The sequence below is a fragment of the Manis pentadactyla genome, chromosome 1 (assembly GCF_030020395.1).
Source record: "Manis pentadactyla isolate mManPen7 chromosome 1, mManPen7.hap1, whole genome shotgun sequence".
Taxonomy (NCBI): Eukaryota; Metazoa; Chordata; class Mammalia; order Pholidota; family Manidae; genus Manis; species Manis pentadactyla.
The window spans coordinates 100,433,117-100,455,699 of NC_080019.1; the positions used below are offsets into that span (position 1 = coordinate 100,433,117).

At 37.9% G+C, this 22,583-nt stretch overlaps 1 protein-coding gene across 1 annotated transcript in view; it reads left to right on the forward strand.

Annotated features, from left to right (window-relative positions):
• Nucleotides 1-22,583, forward strand: part of LOC118918991 (EGF-like and EMI domain-containing protein 1) — a 532,060-nt gene that overhangs the window by 392,740 nt on the left and 116,737 nt on the right. The window contains 1 exon segment of the mRNA XM_057488470.1: nucleotides 1,177-1,299. Within this exon segment, the coding sequence (XP_057344453.1) occupies nucleotides 1,177-1,299 (123 nt within the window).

Genomic DNA, 22,583 nt, shown 5'->3' on the forward strand with positions numbered 1-22,583 from the left:
GATTAAAGTGCAGCCAGGAAGGGTGCTCCCTGGGGGCCAGTAAATGTTCTCTTTAGTATGGTTGCATTGGTATATTCTGTATTTGAAATCTCATCAAAATGTTTACTTAAGATTTGTATACTTACCTGTGTTAATGACACACTTAAAATTTAACTAAAACCTAGAGCAGTTTCAACAGCTGCACAGCTATGTCTCAGACAAAATCAGTTATATCCAATCAAGACACACTGCAGTTCACTCTGCCTGTTAGCTCATTATCTTTCAGTTCTCTGCTTTCATGGTTCCACAGTTAGGGCGACTCAGCTTCTCTGCGTCTGCTTCCTCTGCTGTTTCTGACTCATCCATTCTCCTTCTCCTCTCTGTCTGTCTCTTCTGTCTCCCATGCTTACCTGCCCCTCTCCATTTCCTCTCTGCCCTCACCATCCTCTCTTTCAGCCACACTTCTTTCAGGAGGCCAAACTTTATGAAGTCAGCTAGTCAACATGTAGTAGAGTTGCCAGTTTTGAGCAGAACAGGCCCGCTTATCAAACCTAGAGATGGAATGCAATACTAAACAGCTATAAACTGGATGAGGGAATACATGAAATTGAGCCCTAACTGTAAAGATGGTTTCTGGCCATAGGTTTAGAAATGGGCTGTGTGCACATCCAGTACATGGACACAAATCACACTAATGTTTAGTCCTCAACCCCAACTGGGTTTGAACCATTGGAAACCCTTTTACCTTCCCCATACTGTCTCCCACAATGCCAGATATGTGGGTGGTGGGTGCTCAACAATTAGTTATTTGAAAACCATTAACAACATATTTAATGGACAAACAGCTGACCTAGTGTCCTGAATTACTAGTTTCTCACTCTGTTTTCAACCTGACTCTCAAATGATGACTTGGATATGAAATTTCTAGATCTGTACAATAAGTTTCCAAATTCCCTAAGACAAGGCAACTCCTTAGTATGCTGTTCAAAAATATTTCAAATACAAAGATTATGACCCATCCCTCTATGTCAAAATTAGAGTGCATTTGCTTTATTTAAGATATTATAGTTTCATCTTGTTTAATTTGAAGTCAAAGCATGATATCACTCTGCGATGGTTCATTTTTAGGAGAGCCACAGAAGTCTTCCTGTGTGTCTAGTTATGGGAGGCTAATTCTGTTTAAATATTCAATTGCAGATGTAAACGAATGTACCACTGACAATGGTGGCTGTCAGGACCGGTGCTGTAGTACAATTGGCAGTTATTACTGCAAGTGTCAAGCTGGCCAGAAGCTGGAGGAGGATGGCAGAGGATGTGAAGGTAACAGTTAGGACTGTCTGCTTACTGATAAGGAACAGAGAACATCCATGTGATGGAAAGGCAAGGTTTATCTTTTATCCAGAGCCAGTTGAAGTGCCTGTGTTGAATGTTGTCAAGAGCATAGATCTTCCTCTCATGTCTAGATTACAAAATTGTAACCCTAAGAACACTTCAAGTAGCTTATTATAGGAAACATATGATTATATGCTGGTTTGGTTGTGTCATGTTCTGATTATGGAATTTCAATCGTTAATTTACATTCCTTGCTAAAGAACCTATTTTTGAAAGTGTTCCATTTAATTCTAAAGTAAAAATAATGCTTATTACAATAGAAATGAGAGGCATAAAACTAATCACAGGGGTAATATTCTTGGTGTAGAATTAGCTTTCTTTTTCCACACGAACTTCAGTTTTTATGTCCCTTTTAAAAATTCCTTCCTTCCTTCCTTTATTAATTCATCATTTTTTTCATTTGACAGTCATCGAGTTGCTGCTCTGTATCAGGCATTATTCCATGCTCTGGGGATATAAAAATGAATGAGAAATAAATTCTGCCCTTGAGTTGTTCACTGATTGGAGGCAAAGACTGAAACATAAGCCAAAACCATACAGAATGGTGTTTCAGGGCTTTATAGCATGGAGTAAATGCATTGAGTTCAAAGAGGCCTGGGTTTGAGTCTTAGCTCTGTTACTTAAAATTTGTATAATCTTGGGCATGTTATTTAGTGTTGCTAAGACTGTTTACCCATCTTCAAAAAAAAAAAATTAGGATAATGAAAATTCCTAAAATCACAGAAGTTGCTGAGGGAATTAAATAAGATGATGCATCTAAGACACTTAACATAGTGGTGCCAGCTAGGGGTTCAAATGAGAATGAGAACTATGATTTTACTCTCATTTATGAACTCAGTTGTTGCCTATACTGGAAATGTAATGGGGGCCAGAGACTATTGTCTTCTCTTTTCTAAAAGAGGAAAAATCTAACTAAAAGGACCTTTTGTACCATGTATTAGAACTGTCCTTTCAGACTTTTTTCCTATCTATTCATACTACTAAAATGCTTGAGCTTTTTTTTTTAAAACCCTTAAAAATTTGTTATGTTTTCCCATTAACCTTACAAAATCACACTCATCTTCTCCCCCTGACACCTGTTCCTGATGAGGCATATGTGAATAAGCTGGTAGCAGAAAACAAAACAAACAAAAGACATCTGCCTGAAGGTGACTGGGACTGGGGTTGTGGGTTTGATTGGGACTGCCAAGAGAAGACAAGTTGTAGATACGAGTATGCTGAAGAATTGATCAGGGAGCTGCGTGTTTCGTTCCCTGCCAGCAATGCACCAGCTGGCAGCAGCAGGAAGGGTCCCAGGTAGGCAGCCAGATGTTCAAGGGCAACATCTGGGCCTTTTGAAACAGACTTCACCCCAAGCAAGGTCTTCCACCAGCAAAGGTATAAATTAATAAAGACAAGCTCTAAATATGCCCAGGCTCCTTTTTATAAAAGTGAGACAATCCATATTTCTGATGAGATTGTTTGGCAATGGTGTTCCCAGTGTTGATTCAATATTAGAGAATGGAAGTAGTCAAGGACTCGTGGTTGCAAATAAAAGGTAGGATAGTGGCCTATGAAAATGGAACGGTCCACATGATTAGAATATTGCTTGTCATGACTCCTCCCTTCCCTGACAGGCAGTGATCTCTTCATTTCTTTTGGGCTGAGTATGATATCATCTTTTTAGGTATGTTTGAAGTGTCCAGCACAGCAGTTAACCATTGCTAGGTATGACAACTGTTACTATTATTTTTATAATATCTATTAGACTGATAAGGCATGGCAAACTTTACACCCACTAATTTACTTAAGTACAGCTATCTCATATTTTACTTGAAGGTTGTTACTCTTCATGTAAATGTCAAAATATTGAGGGAAGTGATTTTCATAGCTTCCTTTAACTGATGTTCCTTTGTACAAACTGAGTAAGATTAAGGTCAGTATTTATGAGAATCAAGAATTTGATACTGAGTTAGCATTGACTACCTACTGACTGAGATGCAGGCCTGGGGAAGGTGGTATGGCGTGGACCAACTCATGAATAAAGAACCTTCTCTCTCAGCCTCATACTTCTTACCATCTTTCCCTTTTCATTTCCTTAAGTGACTATTTGGTAGACATGGTGATGCTAGAAATTCAGCTTGTTCAGTTGTTGAACATTGAACATATGAACAAATCTCAGATTTGTTTATATGTGCAATTAAATAAGAAGTAATAGAGGTCATTTTAAATTGAATGCATTCTACAGCCACTGCAAAGGAGCATTTCAGTTCTTGTGAGTGCACTAATGAGTCATTCATATTTATTTACCAGATTCTAACAGTAAAGGTCAGTTGGTTTCCAAGACCATTGTACTGAATGCTACAGAATTAAACAGTCATTTGAAAAGACTTTTCGTTTGCATAAATATAAATTGAATTGAATTTATTTGAATTGCCTTTTAAAATATAGATCAACATTTTAGTAGACATTCATTGTACCATTGTAATAAATATAGAGTTTATCCTAATAATAAATATAGAGTTTACCCTTCATTGGAATTAAAACATTTGTAAGTGGCTTTGTTAGCTAGTCTTATTCTTTAACCTTTTCTCTAAAGAGTGATAATCTTGTGAAGAAGGCTTCTGAGTTTCGTGAGTACCTTCTTATCTTAGGCAATGAATGTAAAGCATGGTTTCTAATTCACACTGCAGATGGATCATTATAAGGTGTAGAGCCCAGGGAAAAATAAACTGGGGAAAGAACTGCCTACTGCTGGACACTGTGGGTCCAGTATATGTATGTATGTGTATATATACATATATACATAATGAAAGGACATGAGGTTTTTCTTCTTTTATTTGTCAATATGGGTTATAGTATTCATAGCTTTCCAAATATGCCAGCATGTTTTTATTTCAGGAGAAATTCCCAACTAGATTCCATCATTTAATTTGCCATTATTTAGGATTTTTGCCTCCATAACCATGAGTGAAATAGGCCAATAATTTGTATTTCCTGTTTTTTTATGGCAGTGGTTCTCAACTGGGGTGATTTTGTCCCCCAGAGACATTTGGCAATGTCTGAAGATGCTGATTTTCATGGCTGATAGAAAGGGGTGCCATTGTCATCTAGTGAGTAGAGGCCAGAGTATTTCTTCTTCTGTTTCTCTAATTATAGATATTAGACTTCCTCATTGTATTAAACATGCTGCTTCCATATAGTCTATTTTTTTTCTCCCTTTACTGTATATACTCAACTAGTCAGTTGAGTTTCAGATATCAAAAGTTAACTACATATTTAGAAGTCTCATTTTTCTCAAATCTGTAGGTTTTCTTCTGCTCTATGTTTGTTTTTATAATTATATCCTTTTCTTTTACTATTTCACACTAGCTATTCTATATTCTTTGTCTGATTCTAGTCCTTGTGGAGGAATCTAAATCTATTACTTATGTCCAGGCCATTAGTTACCCCCCCTCCACCTTTCCTTTCTTGTTATAGATACCACTAGTATAGAACTTCTCAGTGAGCACTTATTTACATATTTATACCATCTGTTAGATTGGAAATACCTCCTAGGAAAGGGCCATGTCTTATCACTTTTTCATCCCTAGCTCACAATGTCTAGTACCAAGCAGAATCCCATAAATGCTTATTGAATGAATGAATGTATAAATGAATATCCATCCAGTCAAGTATAAATGTATGCAAGCATACAGTCAGTACACCTTTTATTAATGTCTTTATCTACAGATCCTAATCATGCTGGTTTTGTAGTTGCAAGCTTTATTAGTTAAACAATTTGGTTATCAGTAGGTCTTTGTGTAAATATTTGCTGATAACACGTCTCTTTGATTTGAAAAGGCAAATCACGTTTTTACTTTTAGAGGACAAATGAAAGTCTTTTAGCTTAGTTTGAACTTCCTGAAGTTTTTCCACGTGACTTGTCTAAATTATTGGTGCACGAGTATAACTAGTGTGACAGAGCATGGGAGCCCCATGGAATCAAAGAATTTTTCTAAATGAAATAGGAACTAATATTACTGTATTTTTAGTAGGTGAACAGACATAGATAATAATCACTGATTGGGTGTTTGAGGTAAAATTTGCCATCTTGGAGAAATAAATGAACATAGAAGTATAGCATTAATGAATTAACTGTTACAGTATTTTAAAGTAATTTTGATATTTTGATCCAATTTTTTTCCTGAAACATGTTAGAAATGATAATGTGAATAAACAGAGAATGTAACTCAGTGTGCCTTTGTTGTGAAATTATAGAATTTTTGGCTAAGAAAAGGCTTCTATAGATGGAATCCGGGGGAAATTAAATGATTTGAACAAGCTCAAAATGCTGATTGGTGGATGAAGTGACACTAGAAGCGAAGCTTTCATATTTCTCCTCAATGACATTGATAAGCAGCATGAACTGGACACAGAACAGGTAAATCAGAATGCTGGAGTCCCATGGCTGCCGGTGCTCGGGACCCTCAACTCAAAGCGGTGGGACCTGCAAAAGAGGGAAATCAAGACCGAGAGAAGTTGACTACTTTCCTACAAGTCCCAGATAATTTATTCATAGAACTAAGACTGGAATCAAGTTCTCCTTTTCCTAGTTGCTGTTCTTCCCAGTTGACTGATCAGTCTGGTCAGTAAACATGTATTGGGTAACTACTGTGTGCTCAGCATTGTGTTAGGGAATTTGGAATACTCTAGTAGTAAAAAATACGGTTTCTTCCATCACAGGCCTTTGGTGTCACTAAGCATCCTAGGTACAAAATTCTTGGGTAATATTTTCAGGTACAAGTAGTTATATGCTTTGAGGGTTCACCCAGGCCAGCTCCTTGCTCCTTGCCTCCAGCCAGCACTGTATCTAAGCCAGCTGGTTGTTCTGCAGCTTCTTTCCCCAGTCTCTTCAGTAGCCCTCGCTACCAGGAAAGCCTTCCTTATGTGTTATCCATATTGCTCCTTCTGAAGTTTAAACCTTTATTCTCTTCTTCTTAGTTCAGAGAGACTTAACTACTCGGAATCTTCCTTTATAGTAATGCTTTCCACACTTAAAGCACACTGCTGTGCCCCACCCCCAACTACGTAACAGCATTGTGCCAAATCCTGGAGGCTGTTGGCACTTGTGGGAAAAATATTATCCATCTGTCTCTCTATATAATCCCCTTTTATCTGCTATCTGTCTGTCTGTACCTCTATCCATTCATCTACATATATAAATACACATATTAGGTTTTCAGTTCATAAAATCCACTTTAAGAAATCATTATTAAGGATTATCTACCTCTGAGCATTGCCTCTTTCAACAGTCATTAATAAAAGGCCTCCTGAACTTCTGCTGGTATTAGGAAGTATGTGAAGGTGGTAGTTCCCCAGCCTCCAGGAGCTGATAGTCTATTGGGGTGATATACAAATGGAGAACAATTTGAGAAAATTCCCCTACAGTCTATCCTCCTATACTAAAGAAAAAGTTATACTGTTTATATTTATCAAGATACATTTACAATATGGAATTTATTATGTTTACAAAGCTTGAACTGCTTACAATTATTGGGATTTATCACATAAATGTGTCACATAAATGTATGCAAAGTTTTCTTTCTTTTCATCTACCCATCCATCCATTTATTTACCAAATATGGGTGTGGTGCATCCATTGTGGACCCTGTTGAACAAAGTGCACACACTTTGCATTTAAATATTGACTCTGACATTTACTAACTGTAGGCTTGGCAAGTTACTTAGTATCTATGGGCTTTCCCTTCTTCATGTGTAAAACCAGACTAATAATACCTAACCTGATATAGATTGAGAGATTAAGTGAGATATATGAAAATACCTTGGTGGCAGCAAAACCTCCTTCCCCCACCTCCTGACCACATGAAGAGGGATGGTCATTAGTGTGACAATCCTGATATGTCTCTAGCCCCTCACTCACCCCCTTCTTCCCAGAGGAGGAGGAGCAAATTACCTCTCTGGTGAATTATGGGAAAGTAATTGTGTGTTTGGAGAAATAAATTGTAGAGTTCAGCCCACCTTCCTTTCTCCTCTTTAGGATCTGTAAGTGCCTGCAAAAAGTGCTAGCTCTAGTCTGCTCTGTTGTGATGTTTAACCAAGGACCCCACATCAGGAAGAATCATTTTCCAGCAATACCTGTGACTCGGTGGGGGTGTTTCCCTAATTGTGCATACATTTTGAGGAAGTCAGTTGTTGTTACACCCTTAAATCCTTTTCTCCAGTTTCAACTTTAACAAAAATAAAGCTGATATTTTGTCTATATCTGCCTCTTTTGGACTAGATTTCAGTTAACTCAAAAGTCAGGCAGGGAACACAAATTTGTTACTGTAATATCTTCATATACTAACACCTTGCATTTGCCTAATGCATAATACATGCTCAATAAATTTTCCTTCTTTTCTCCTTGTTAAAAATCTCCTATGCTATATGTTGTTGAAGACAAAAATATGTATAAGGTTATCTTTCTCTCTCCAAGGAGCTTCCAGTTCAATAATGGAGATCAGATGGATACACACACATCTATAGAGTAAGATAGTAGGAGTAAATACTAGGTAGGCTCAGAAGAGAGCTATGGGAATTTATCAGAGAACCCACTGTTGAATCAAAATGGGCTGCAAGTAACAGGGACGGACAAAAATCATTCAGTCCTAGGACTGATGAACCCTCCTTCCATTCCCTTCATTTCTTCAAAAAATCCCCTGTTGGAGTAATGCTTCATACTACTTGTCTTCCTGTCACTCTTTTCTTTTTTGACCCTGGAAGGCGTCTGCGATCTTCACTGCAAAACTGCCCCTGCTCTGCCCACAGTCATTCTTTGTAGCAGTTCTGAGGGTATTCTTAAGTAGGTGTGCCTATTAGAATAGAGAGAAAACCCATGCAATTCAAATCTGACACTCTGCTATGAAAGCGGAAATCCACTTTATCTCTCTTTAAGTTCATCTCTTAAATAAGCCCACCATTTCTCCCTTAATAATCCAAAGCAATCATTTCAACTCCTTGGCTTTCAGCTAACACTTTAATTATAGTCAAGTGTATTTGGAAGTGAGGCAAGCTGGACGAGACCATGACTGACGCAGATCCTCCAAGATGAGCCGGCTCACTTTCCCAATTTCCGTAGGGACATGAGAGTGATGGCAGCTACAGCTTCTATAGGGGGTGCCAAAAGGGGGAAACCAGAACAAAGAGGCCCCAGAAAGCTGACAAACAAGACATCTCTCCAGGGGCCTCTCTCGTTGGTAATACGCCAGGACGAAAATCAACCACAGGCAAACCTACTGCCTCAGCAGCCCCTGCCACTTGCAGAAACAGTAATACAGAAGCAGCCAATCAAGGCGAACAGCTTTGTGGGAAGTGTTCGAAAATGGTGGACAGCCAGGGACCATCTTCCCAAAACCTGGTCACGGTTTATAAAATGATGGAGACATTTTTCCTTTCAATAAGGGCTCATTAAGGGGGACTTTGAATATATATGTGTAATTTCTAATCAGGAAGTAAGCCAGTTAAAATTGACTGTTACTGTCCTATAGCTTTCATGTGTCTGTATTTTTCATAACCTTCTGAATACCAGACCGTCTCAGTATAGGATCTCATGGGAAGAATTAAAGCTGCTCATTTCTGAAAAAAATAAACAAAAACTATAGTTCACAAGTTCAAGATAAGTTTCAATTTTCATTATTCATTCTAGTTCTTAATTTCTTAACAGGCCAAATCTGCACTTTTTCTAATACAATTAATATTAACATAAAAGGGTAGCACTCATTTTATTTAGGGTAGATACATTTGATGGATATATTACATGTAAATATAATAAATATTTAGTAAAACCAAGCCCATGAGTGTGTGCATGTTTATTTGTATCTTCTATGTAAATGTCTCACAGGTAATAGCACTTTCCTGAGAAGAGTAAATACTGTCAATATATAGAGTGTTTTATGCTATTACTAACATAAATGTTCATATAGTTCATCATTCCTCATAAGTAGTGAAAATACATTTAACGAATCATAACTGGAGAATTTTGTTAAATAATGTTCTCTTTTTAACAAGGGGGATGGTGGGCCTCTGGCATTATATAAAAGCATAGGCTTCTGTGACTGTTTATCCAAACACTTAGGGTAATTGATCACAAATTAATTCTTATGTACAGTCTGTCTTGCAGATTGAGAAAAGCACTTGGCTTTTTGAAAACCCTTTGAGACACTCCAGGAATAGACCACCTGGCAATGCTAAGTGGCTGTGCTCATCTTCATTTCCCCAGAGCACTCTGATGGTGGGGAAAGGAGTCTGCCCTGCTTGGGCTGTTTGTCACTGGGTCCTAGTAATCCCCATTTCAGGGTTAGGATGGACAAGAGCACAACCCAGGTTTCCCTGTCTGTGTGGGCATGAGAGACCAGGGGTGGAAGGGAGGAGAAACAAGAATAATCCTTGAATGCATTTTATATGTATATTCTATACTGTCATTAAGTACAAGTTTCTCAGGTATAAAATTCTCTAGTTTTGATTAGCTCATGGAAGTGTGGTGCTTCAAATCTTACAGCATTCCTAGCAACAGCATAAGACATCCAATGGAGTTCTGCAAACAAAAAAAAACTCTTCACTTCATGTAAATTTAATATTTTTGAGGATGACTAAAAGTGATCCCTGCCAATTCATCACTAATGTTGACAATAGTAATAAAAAAGGTGGTTATAAATTGCTTTTCACTGATGAGAAAATAAGTTGATTTAAAATAATTTGTTACGTATCTTTGAACAAGTTAACTTTGCATTTAAATCAATGATTATACAAAATGATGTGTCTGAAAATCAAATTCAAAGGACAAAAGACCTGAGCAGCTATTTATTTATTGTTACATAAGTTCTTATATTTTAAATAATCATCGCATTTTTGGAAGCTTGACTGAGCTCTGGGAAACATGAATACTGGAGCTGAAGAAATTAGGTTAATTGTAATGCTGTCCTTATTAAAAGTGAATTGATTTAAAACCTATTAAAAACTCTAAGGCATGAGAAAGCAAAATAGCTCTGTAAAGCTTAGTGTTCTCAACAATTAGAAGATGCTACATTTCAGTTTGTCTCAAACTTTAATGTGCATATGAAATCACCTTCTATCTTGTTAAAATATGGATCCTTTTTCAGTGCGTGTGAGATCCTCCTGAGAATCTGCATTTCCAGCAGACTCATGGGGGATGCCCTGATGCTGTTGTCCATAGGCCACACTGAGTAGAAGGGCTTTTGTTAACCTGTTTATTTTCCATTTCATTTGTCAGATAATTATTAAGCCCTTACTAATTAAATATAGCCATAGTGAATCACTGCAGAATTATTTAATATGATCTGCTATTCTGGACATCATTTTAAACTTAAAAAAAAATTTTTATGAGATATAACTCACATACCATATGATTCATCCTTTTAAAATGTACAAGTCAATGGTTTTTAATATATTCACAAACATATGTATTCATTACCACAGTTGACTTTAGAACATTTTTATCACCTCCAAAAGAAAACCTATACCCTTTAGTATTACCTCCCTATCCCTCCCCCTTCTGCTCCAGATCAAAAGCAACCCTGTATCTGCTCTTTGTCTATAAATATCTCTATTCTGGACTTTCATATGAATGGAATCCTACAATATATAGACTATGACTTCTTTCATGTAACATAATGCTTTCAAGTTTCATCCATATATACCATGTGTCAAAATTACCTTCTTTTAGGGCTAAAAATATTATATTTTATGGCTGTAGTACATGTTGCTTCCCCCTTTGTCAGTTGATGGACATTAGGTTGTCTCTGCTTTGGGGAAATTACAAATAATGCTGCTATAAACATTTGTGTGCAAGTTTTTGTTTATATATATTTTCATTTCTCTTGAAATGGAACTGTTGTATTATATAACACCATTACACTTAGTTTTTCTAGAGCTTTCAGTTTAAATAAATGAATAAGGTTTAGAAATATAGATATTTATGTGGGTATGCATGTGGATGGACATACATTAAGCAACTGGATTCATGAAAAGAGTGCTCCATGGTCAAATAATTTTGAGGAACACTGCAAACCAAAACTCACTTAAGGAAAACCAGGCAAAAGAGGAACCACTTAACTATGTTTAATCCAGGTTTCCCAAACATGTTGGGAAAACATGTGTGGAAATCTTAGAAAGTGAAATATTTACAACTCAAAGATTGAGGATGCTGTAGAGAAATATGCATCTTGAAAAATGGTTTAGTTGCATGTCCTAAAGGTAGAAGACTATTGGATGAGGCAGAGAGTATTTCAGGGAACTCATGAATGATTTTAATCAGTTAGACAGAGGGTGGCTTTTACTAAAAGCTAAATTCTGTGGGTACATGAGCAGGGGTGTATTTTCAATAGGAGATATTTGATTAGAGCAATGATAGGATGGAAGTGTGCTTTCTGAAAGTTGTACTGGCCATGATGTGAAGGATGATATGTGAGACAAGAAGATACGGAAATGACAGAGGGACCTTTGCAATTGTCCAGCTATTTCTATCCATAAGAAGTATAAGGAGACAAGAACCAGTAAGTTATGATGATGTTTTGGATCCAAGGGAAAGGGGAAATGCCAGTCTTTGTAAATGAAATGATAAATAATATTTAATTAATTACTGGTAGCAGAAATTCTAAGTGCCATATGATAAAGTACTAAACAGATATCACATTCCAACCAAATTTATTAAAATATCTATATAAAATTTTCTACCATTGTAAGAAAATCTTAGCCCATTTCTTTGTCATTTCTCATTTGGGACTCACTGCTTGATTTCTGTGTGTGACCCTGCCACAGCTTTGATGTTACCATCTGGAAGAGCCTGTTTATTATCTTCACTATGGACCTAGGCTCTTTGTATGCTGATTCCTATTTTTCTTCATTAAATTTCAAGTTAAATGATTTCAAATCACTTCAAATTCTGGACATCATTTTAAACTTAAATTAATGAGAAGTAAGATTAAAGATGAAAATTTTCCCTGAATGTTGTTATTAATTATGTTCTTGGAGCAAAATATATAGCACTGCTCCAATCTGGTTATAAATAAGTCCTGTCATTGATGGGATGACCTGTGTTTACTTTTGTTCCTGTTACTGTACTTCATATTTACTGTTTTCCTTTTGTTGGATGTCACTGGAAAATGGAATTGCCAGATGGTTTGCAAAGAGAAGTGAGCAATGACAGTTTTTTTAAGACTTCATATACAAACAAGCTAGCAAACAGGAAAGAATGTTTACTTAAAAAAAGAAGAAAAACTTTTGCTTAAAACACGCAAACACGCTTAGAATCTCAGTGTGTTAATTATATACTTTTGTTTATCAGGAAGAATATGACAAATATGGGTGATAGTTTTTAAATTACATAGAAGTATGGATCTCTAGGAGCCATATGTTGTCAGAGCAACACAAACAACACGGAGGCAGCCCTCTGGCCAGAATTCTTTCTTAAACTACATCTGTTTCAGTCTCCACTTATTTTCACAAGTGATGCCTTCTGATATCAGTAATACTTCACTCTTCCTGGCCACATGAGCTCCAACAGTATGAACAGTAATGTGGACATCAGGAGACCACTTGAATGAGTGATCCCTTCAAATCCATTCACTGAAAACTCAGAATTTATCTCTTCCCTTCTATTGGCCTCAGTTTTTTCATCTGTAAAATGAGACTTTCAGAATTGGGAATCAAAGCTCTTCCAGGTTGTAAATTCCATGATTCACAGAGCATAGGCCTACAACTGTATATATAATCCCAAACCTGGAGTTCTCTGAGGCCAGGCAGAGACTTCTAGAGGTTAATGGCAGCATGAAGACGTGCTCTGATCCCCACAACTGTGCTTCATTCGTCCTTGGGGCTACACAGGAACCTAAGAGTTTAGTAAGATACATTAGATCATAGCAGGTTAGAGTACGGAACACTGCAAACAAGAGCAGTTAGACTTTGTCAGACATGATAGAAACCATTGATTCCACCTGCCTTTTATACATAACTTTAAGATAACCTTGCTTTCCATATATATAGGTCTTGTTTCTGTGTCATTAAAAATTATTTTTTCTTGGATTCCCACAGCTTCAGCACAGTAATAGATGCCTACCTTATATTCAGTATCTTCATTTGAACTTATTGTTACTGATTATTCACATTAGTAGTCAGTCTAGAGGAGATTTTAGACAGGAAAGTAAAACACTGTATTTCCTCAGATTCTTTGAATTGCTCACTTTTATATTGAGAGGAATTGCTGCAGTCTCAATAAACACTTCCATAAAATTTATATATGTGTGTGTGTGTACATATATATAATAAATTAAGGTCCTTTTGCCTAATAAAATGGTTTACACTTTCTGTGCTTATTCTTAGGAAAGAAAATTTAAATTTTAAAGGGATATATGATTCTTATTTAACACAAGTATTAAAAAAAATTTTTACCCTTGGTTTTCTAGATATATTTTATGCACATTCACATGATTCAGTTAATTGCTATCATAGGTTAATAAATGTATCATAAATAAAAGGTAGCAATTATAGATTTAAGGAGATGGTACCTTTTAAAAAGTTGTATTTCATGGGTCATTTCTTATGTGCATGTGATATTGGCATAAGTGAGGGTTCCAGTGAGGACAGACTCAAGAATTTGGAGAGAAAAATAAAATTAGATGTCTTTTGAAGGCCAACACAAAATCAAGTAGAGTAAAAATAAGCAGACATAACTCTGTTCTCAGAGAAACTGGGAGAGCCAACTACAATCTTAAGCTACTCTCAGAGCTTGAAAAAGAGTTTGCCAACCGAAGGTGGTTAGACACTAAGATGCAGAAAAAGGAGAGCCTATGTAAGCATGTCCAAGAGAAATGGAGCCTTTCAACTAGCAAACTTTGAGAATCCCAGCCCTATGTGCCAATGACTGGGGTCAGTTTACCCCACTGAACAATAAGTTTCAGCTCACAAATTCCATTTGCTAGACCTCTGTTATATTAGAATATGGTTTCTGTATCAGCCTGGAACCAATTACAAGAAGAGAAACCACACAGTAATTTGAACACAGGAAGTTTAATACAAAGAGTTGTAAACTACAAGGGGAGGTTGGAATAAAGAGTAATTGGCCTGTGAGAAATACAGAGAACTCTAGAGAATACAGGATTACAGCTACCATCCCAAGGCTGAGCTGGAGAACCCAAGGGGGGGCTCCCCAGGACTGAGCCTCTGACACTGTTGGAAGAGAGTGTGGTCACGGCTCACTGGATGGCAGAGAGGCCACTGTGGTGCCACTCCAGCAGCACTTGCTGGAAATACGACCTCAGAAACTTGCCAGAAATCTGCTCTGTAGGGTGCTGGAGAAATCTTTATGAAGAGGTATCTTTTCCGTGCAGCATTGCCCAAAAGGTGTGCCGGGGGAAGCTGCTGACCATCTGTCATCGCAGGTGACAGGAGCTGAGGAAGCTGCCAGCACTGGAGGAGCTGTACGGAGAGGCCCCAGGCCTGCGAGAGCGCCTCCCGTGCTGTTGCAGGTGATGCTGGACAAACCGCCTGCGTTACAAAGGCCGGGAGAGCCTGTGAGCAGCAAGAGCCAGATGCTGGCTAAGAGTTCTATGCTCAGGGAGCCAGGCACTGGAGAAGCTGTATCAGGAGCCTGCCTACAGAGCATGATGGAGCCAGGAAGGAAAGCCCCTTACTCTACAATGTCTCTTCAGTGCCCTTTCCTGCCAAGGCATAACAGCCTCTCTGCTGAGAGAGCAAAACTTTCAAATGGCCCAGACCCTGTTTCACAGAATGAGTAAAAAGTGAATTTAGAACCGGGAAGTAATAAATCAACAATCGTCATTCCCAAGTATGCTTACCCCACCCCATAAGAGGATTATAAATACATGTACTTGGTCACATAGACTCGAGTACTCCCCTAAAGGCAAAGTTATTTTCCCCAGCCACTGCCGACTTAGCCGTGTGACTTGCTTAGGCCAGTAGTGTTTGAGGGGATGTGATAGAGCACCTGCTCAGGTGGAAGTTTTAGTGTGACATGGCCTCTTGCATTTCTGCCCTCTGCCATTAAGAAAGCAAGTCCCGGAGTGGGGCTTCTCCTTCATCTGGGTCCCAGAATGAGGTACAGAGCTGAGTGGAGGAGACACAGCCAACCTGTAACTGCTTCAGAAAGAAAAGGTATTGATGCTTATACACTCCTGGGTGGTTTTTTTTTTCTTAATTACAACAAAAACCAACTGATGCAGTTTCCATGCTTGAAAAATAAGTCTGATTTTGATTTGGCTTATTATGATCATGCTGCATGAACTGTAGCATAAACTATTATGTTATTTTCTGGTTTTACTGTCTGCTCTATGAAGATAGGATGTAAAGACAAAGCCTGTCCTTGGATTAAGGGAAATGAATCTCAGCAGTGTCAACCTGAGAAAAGTCTCAAGCAGCAGCTCTCTGTTACTTCCCCAGTGACCTCTCAGCCTTGCTTAGGTATTAACTCCCTGGTCGGGGGAAGGATAGAGATGGAAAAGTTGTAGTCAACTGTTTTTTTAATGCAAAGGACCCCTCTAAAATGCTAGCCCTCTTCTCCCTTTGCCAGTTTGGATGATAAACTGTCAAGATTACTGTTTACCTCGTTTTACCAAATCTTAATCAAATGTCTCCAAATAACTTGGAATCCTATTGTGGTTTATCTTTAGAAAACTTGCTGTTATAAACTAGACTTTTGTGTTGTGTATTCTACCTAACTTTGTGGAGAGGAAATTTTTTTGTTAGACAGTGTTATAAATTCTTCTTCAGTTGTCAGCATACTCTGCCAACTGCATACTTACCTAGACTCTCTTTTCTCATTGATCTATTAGGAGAAAATAATTTTCTAACTAACTGTATTACTAGCCATTATAACTGTAGTTCATCTCTTTTGTACATTGTTACTATCATTATATTTGGTAACCTCAAAGCACTCCCTGCCCTGACGTATACACACACACACACACATATGCATACATACTTGCTGCCATCTGAGTCTAGATTTATCAGCTTTCATTCAGTTGAAAAATTGTGCTGTTACTCAATAAATTTTTAAATTAAAATAAGAAATAGGAATGAACATGCTAGGATTTTATCATTGAATATTTAAAAGCATGGGCCAAATACTAGTAAGTATATAAAATATATGAGTAACTAAGAAAAATTAAATAGTTCTAATACTTTTCTTTGAGTACAAGGAATATTACTTCCTATGGATATCAAAAAAATAGCAGCTAGGGTTTTCAGGCCCTGTTTCTATACTAATGATTAGTTCTAGAACTAACTTAATTTTGGGCAAGTGAATGAAATGTATAATGAGGAGGTAGAAGAAAGGATCCTAGTCCAATCTCTGCTGCTGTAGTTGCAGAGTTTCAGTTTTCTCTAGTGAGGAAAGTAATATCTGCCCTTCCAAACTCCTGAGGAGTTATTTTTAAGAGTCAAATGAAAATATGTCAGTGAAAAGGATGTGTAAATAGTAAAGGTATTTGCATATGTGAAACATTTTGATGTTATGAAACAATAGATGGTATGTTGGTATCTTCTTAAATCCCAATGGACCTAGATCCTAGATAAGGGGGTAAGACTAAATCAGAAGAGTAGTCTTCAAAATATATCCGACTATAGAAAGAAACAGAAGGTATTAAGAAAAGGTAAGGGTAGATACAAATGTAATTTCTCCCTCTGAAGTCATTAATAACCTAATTATAACTTTAGCTCTCAGGAAGTATCATATTCCCCAAAGTCCAATTAAAAAAAAAAATTTGGTCGAGCAATAGAGAACTTCACTGCTAATAAGCTCCCTAGTAATTATATAGTATTATCACTAAAATGGGAAGAGCTAGGATGATGGGAAAGAGGCTGAATGGCAGACTAGAGGTGTGGGGTAGGGATGGAGGGAATACATTCAGCCTTTCATGATTCCCAGCTCTTTGGGCAAACCTTCTATCAGAACATCACATGGCATATTGTATTTATTTGTTAAATTGTCTATCTCTCCTATCAGACCATAAATGCCTTGAAAGTAAAATCCTGTAGTAGTTCTCTAGTAGCCTTGAACCAATACCTTATATAAGGTCTAGAATTTAGCAGATATTCAATGAATGTTAAGTGAAGGGATGAATGGGTAAGAAATAGATCAGACAGAAGTAATAGGAAGAGATTGAATTTAGTAAGGTTTTGATGAAACATCACACCTCGTAAGTATTAAGGAAGTATTTTCAAAACACAGAACAATACACATTTTATATTAAAATTTAATAGAAAATTAGTCCATAAAATTGCAGATATTTTTTTTCACAGGCTCCTGAAAAACATGATTAATTTCTATGTCTGAGTATCTTTGTTTATGTATGTAATTCTTAAAATGAGACTTGAACAACTGATATCCTGCTTCAAAAGATACCAATAGTTTTCTTGAAAAAGGAATGTACTTTTAGGCTGGAGTAGGATAGAGGAGGAGGTGTTATACAAGTTAGAGTGGTGTGTCTAGTATATAAACCTAAAAGCTTAAGAATCTTTGTCAGAATATATAGGATATTATAATTATTTTTTAAAAGAAGAAAGTTTTGAGTATCTAGGAGAGGCAGAGCCAAGATGGTGGCGTGAGTAGGGCAGTGGGAATCTCCTCCCAAAAACATATATGTTTTTTAAAATACAACAAATACAACTAATCCTAAAAGAGAGACCAGAAGACACAGGACAATAGCCAGACTACATCCACACCTGCGAGAACCCAGCACCTGGTGAAAGGGGTAAGATACAAGCCGCAGCCTGGCGGGACCCGAGCGCCCCTCACCCCAGCTCCCGACGGGAGGAGAGGAGTCAGAGTGGGGAGGGAGAGGGAGCCCAGGACTGCTGAACACCCAGCCCCAGCCATCCGGACAAGAGCGGAGACACAGTGCATGTGTGGGGTGCTGGATACTAGGGAAACAGAACAGTAAGACATTTGAGTGGGTCCCGAAGCCAGCGTCCCTGTGACAAAGAAAAGCGAGTGCTTTTTGAAAGTCTTAAAGGGACAGGGACCCCACAGCTGGACGGAAGCATCCCGGGTCACGGTCCAGAAGCTGGAAATTCCAAGGAACTCCGGGTGCACTAACCCCCTGGGCAACAGCTCTGAGACCCCTCACGGAGGTAAACAGCCAAACAGCCCCCCATCCATTAACCCTCCGGGGCCCCGCCATAGTAGAGCTGCCGCCTAAGGCTGGCCATGCCCACAGCAAGGGAGCTTCCTCCATACCGGCCGGGCAAGATACAGAGACCCAGTCTACACGCAATTGCCCAACACAAGCCACTAGGGGTCGCAGTTGTCCCAGTAAAGAAAGGCCAGGAGCCAAGTGGAAAGAGGCTTGACTCTCCCAGCTGATAGATGTGTCAATAGCACTCCACTGCACCTATCAACATGAAAAGGCAAAAAAATTTGATCCAGACAAGACTAACCGAGACACTTTTGACATCTTCTACATCTTCCCCTGAGAAGGAACCTGGGGAGATAGATTTAACCAGTCTTCCTGAAAAAGAATTCAAAACAAAGGTCATAACCATGCTGATGGACTTGCAAAGAAATATGCAAGAACTAAGGAGGGAGAATAAAGAAATAAAACAAGCTCTGGAAGGACTTCAAAACAGAATGGACGAGATGCAAGAAACCATTAATGGACTAGAAATCAGAGAACAGGAACACAGAGAAGCTGATGCAGAGAGAGCTAAAAGGATCTCCAGGAATGAAATAATTTTAAGAGAACTGTGTGACCAATCTAAATGGAACAATATCCATATTATAGGGGTACCAGAAGAATAAGAGAGAGAAAAAGGGATAGAAAGTGTCTTTGAAGAAATAATTGCTGAAAACTTCCCCAAACTAGGGGAGGAAATGACCTCTCAGACCACAGAGGTACACAGAACTCCCATGACAAGAGATCCAAGGAGGGCAACACCAAGACACATAATAATTAAAATGGCAAAGATCAAAGACAAGGACAAAGTATTAAAGGAAGCCAGAGAGAAAAAAAAAGGTCACCTACAAAGGAAAACCCATCAGGCTATCATCAGACTTCTCAACAGAAACCCTACAGGCCAGAAGAGAATGGCATGATATACTTAATGCAATGAAACAGAAGGGCCTCGAACCAACAATACTGTATCCAGCACGATTATCATTTAAATATAAAGGAGGGATTAAACAATTCCCAGACAAGCAAAAGTTGAGGGAATTTGCCTCCTACAAACCACCTCTACAGGGCATCTTACAGGGACTGCTCTACATGGGAACACTCCTAAAAAGAGCACAGAACAAAACACACAACATATGAAGAATGGAGGAGAAGGAATAAGAAGGGAGAGAAATAAAGAATCATCAGACCATATTTATAATAGCTCAATAAGCGAGTTAAGTTAGACAGTAAGATAGTAAAGAAGCTAACCTTGAACCTTTGGTAACCACAAACTTAAAGCCTGCAATGGAAATAAGTACATACCTTTCAATAATCACCCTAAATGTAAGTGGACTGAATGCACCAATCAAAAGACATAGAGTCACTGAATGGATAAAAAAGCATGATCCATCCATATGCTGCTTACAAGAGACTCACCTCAAACCCAAAGACATGCACAGACTTAAAGTCAAGGGATGGAAAAAGATACTTCATGCAAACAACAGAGAGAAAAATGCAGGTGTTGCAATACTACTATTAGACAAAACAGACTTCAAAATAAAGACAGTAACAAAAGATAAAGAAGAACATTATATAATGATAAAGGGCTCAGTCCAACAAGAGGATATAACCATTATAAATATATATCCACCCAATACAGGAGCACCAACATATGTGAAATAAATACTAACAGAATTAAAGGAGGTAATAGAATGCAATGCATTCGTTCTGGGAGACTTCAACACACCACTCATTCCAAAGGACAGATCCACCAGACAGAAAATAAGTAAGGACACAGAGGCACTGAACAACACACTAGAACAGATGGACCTAATAGACATCTACAGAACTCTACATCCAAAAGCAACATGATACACATTCTTCTCAAGTGCACATGGAACATTCTCCAGAATAGACCACATACTAGGCCACAAAAAGAGCCTCAGTAAATTCAGAAAGATTGAAATCCTACCAACCAACTTTTCAGACCACAAAGGCATGAAACTAGAAATAAACTGTACAAAGAAAGCAAAAAGGCTCACAAACACATGGAGGCTTAACAACACGCTCCTAAATAATCAATGGATCAATGACCAAATCAAAATGGAGATCCAGCAATATATGGAAACAAACGACAACAACACCACAAAGCCCCAACTTCTGTGGGATACAGCAAAAGCAGACTTAAGAGGAAAGTATATAGCAATCCAGGCATATTTAAAGAAGGAAGAACTATCCCAAATGAATGGTCTAATGTCACAATTATCGAAATTGGAAAAAGAAGAGCAAATGAGGCCTAAGGTCAGCAGAAGGAGGGACATAATAAAGATCAGAGAAGAAATAAATAAAATTGAGAAGAATAAAACAATAGCAAAAATCTATGAAACCAAGAGCTGGTTCTTCAAGAAAATAAACAGAATAGATAAGCCTCTAGCCAGACTTATTAAGAGGAAAAGGGAGTCAACACAAACCAACAGAATCAGAAACGAGAAAGGAAAAATCATGACAGACCACACAGAAATACAAAGAGTTATTAGACAGTACTCTGAAAACCTATATGCTAACAAGCTGGGAAACCTAGGAGAAATGGACAACTTCCTAGAAAAATACAACCTTCCAAGACTGACCCAGAAAGAAACAGAAAATCTAAACAGACCAATTACCAGCAACGAAATTGAAGCAGTAATCAAAAAACTACCAAAGAACAAAACCCCCGGGCCAGATGGATTTACCTCAGAATTTTATCAGACATACAGAGAAGACATAATACCCATTCTCCTTAAAGTTTTCCAAAAAATAGAAGAGGAGGGAATACTCCCAAACTCATTCTATGAAGCCAACATCACCCTAATACCAAAACCAGGCAAAGACCCCACCAGAAAAGAAAACTACAGACCAATATCCCTGATGAACGTAGATGCAAAAATACTCAACAAAATATTAGCAAACTTAATTCAAAAATACATCAAAAGGATCATACACCATGACCAAGTGGGATTCAATCCAGGGATGCAAGGATGGTACAACATTCGAAAGTCCATCAACATCATCCACCACATCAACAAAAAGAAAGACAAAAACCACATGATCATCTCCATAGATGCTGAAAAAGCATTTGACAAAGTTCAACATCCATTCATGTTAAAAACTCTCAGCAAAATGGGAATAGAGGGCAAGTACCTCAACATAATAAAGGCCATATATGATAAACCCACAGCCAACATCATACTGAACAGCGAGAAGCGGAAAGCTTTTCCTTGGAGATCAGGAACAAGACAGGGATGCCCACTATCCCCACTGTTATTCAACATAGTACTGGAGGTCGTAGCCATGGCAATTAGATAAAACAAAGAAATACAAGGAATCCAGATTGGTAATGAAGAAGTTAAACTGTCACTATTTGCAGTGACATGATATTGTACATAAAATATCCTAAAGACTCCACTCCAAAACTACTAGAGCTAATATCGGAATTCAGGATACAAAATTAACACACAGAAATCTGTTGCTTTCCTATACACTAACAATAAACTAATAGAAAGAGAAATCAGGAAGACAATTCTATTCACAATAGCATCAAAAAGAATAAAATACCTAGGAATAAGCCTAACCAAAGAAGTGAAAGACCTATACCCTGAAAACTATAAGACACTCTTAAGAGAAATTAAAGAGGTCACTAACAAATGGAAACTCATCCCATGCTCCTGGCTAGGAAGAATTAATATCGTCAAAATGGCCATCCTGCCCAAAGCAATATACAGATTCAATGCAATCTGTATCAAACTACCAAAAGCATTCTTCAATAAACTGGAACAAATAGTTCAAAAATTCATATGGAAACACCAAAGACCCTGAATAGCTAAAGCAATCCTGAGAAGGAAGAATAAAGTGGGGGCAGATCTCACTCCCCAACTTCAAGCTCTACTACAAAGCCACAGTAATCAAGACAATTTGGTACTGGCACAAGAACAGAGACACAGACCAATGGAACAAAATAGAGTCTCCAAACATTAACCCAAACATATATGGTCAACTAATATTCAATAAAGGGGCCATGATCTTACAATG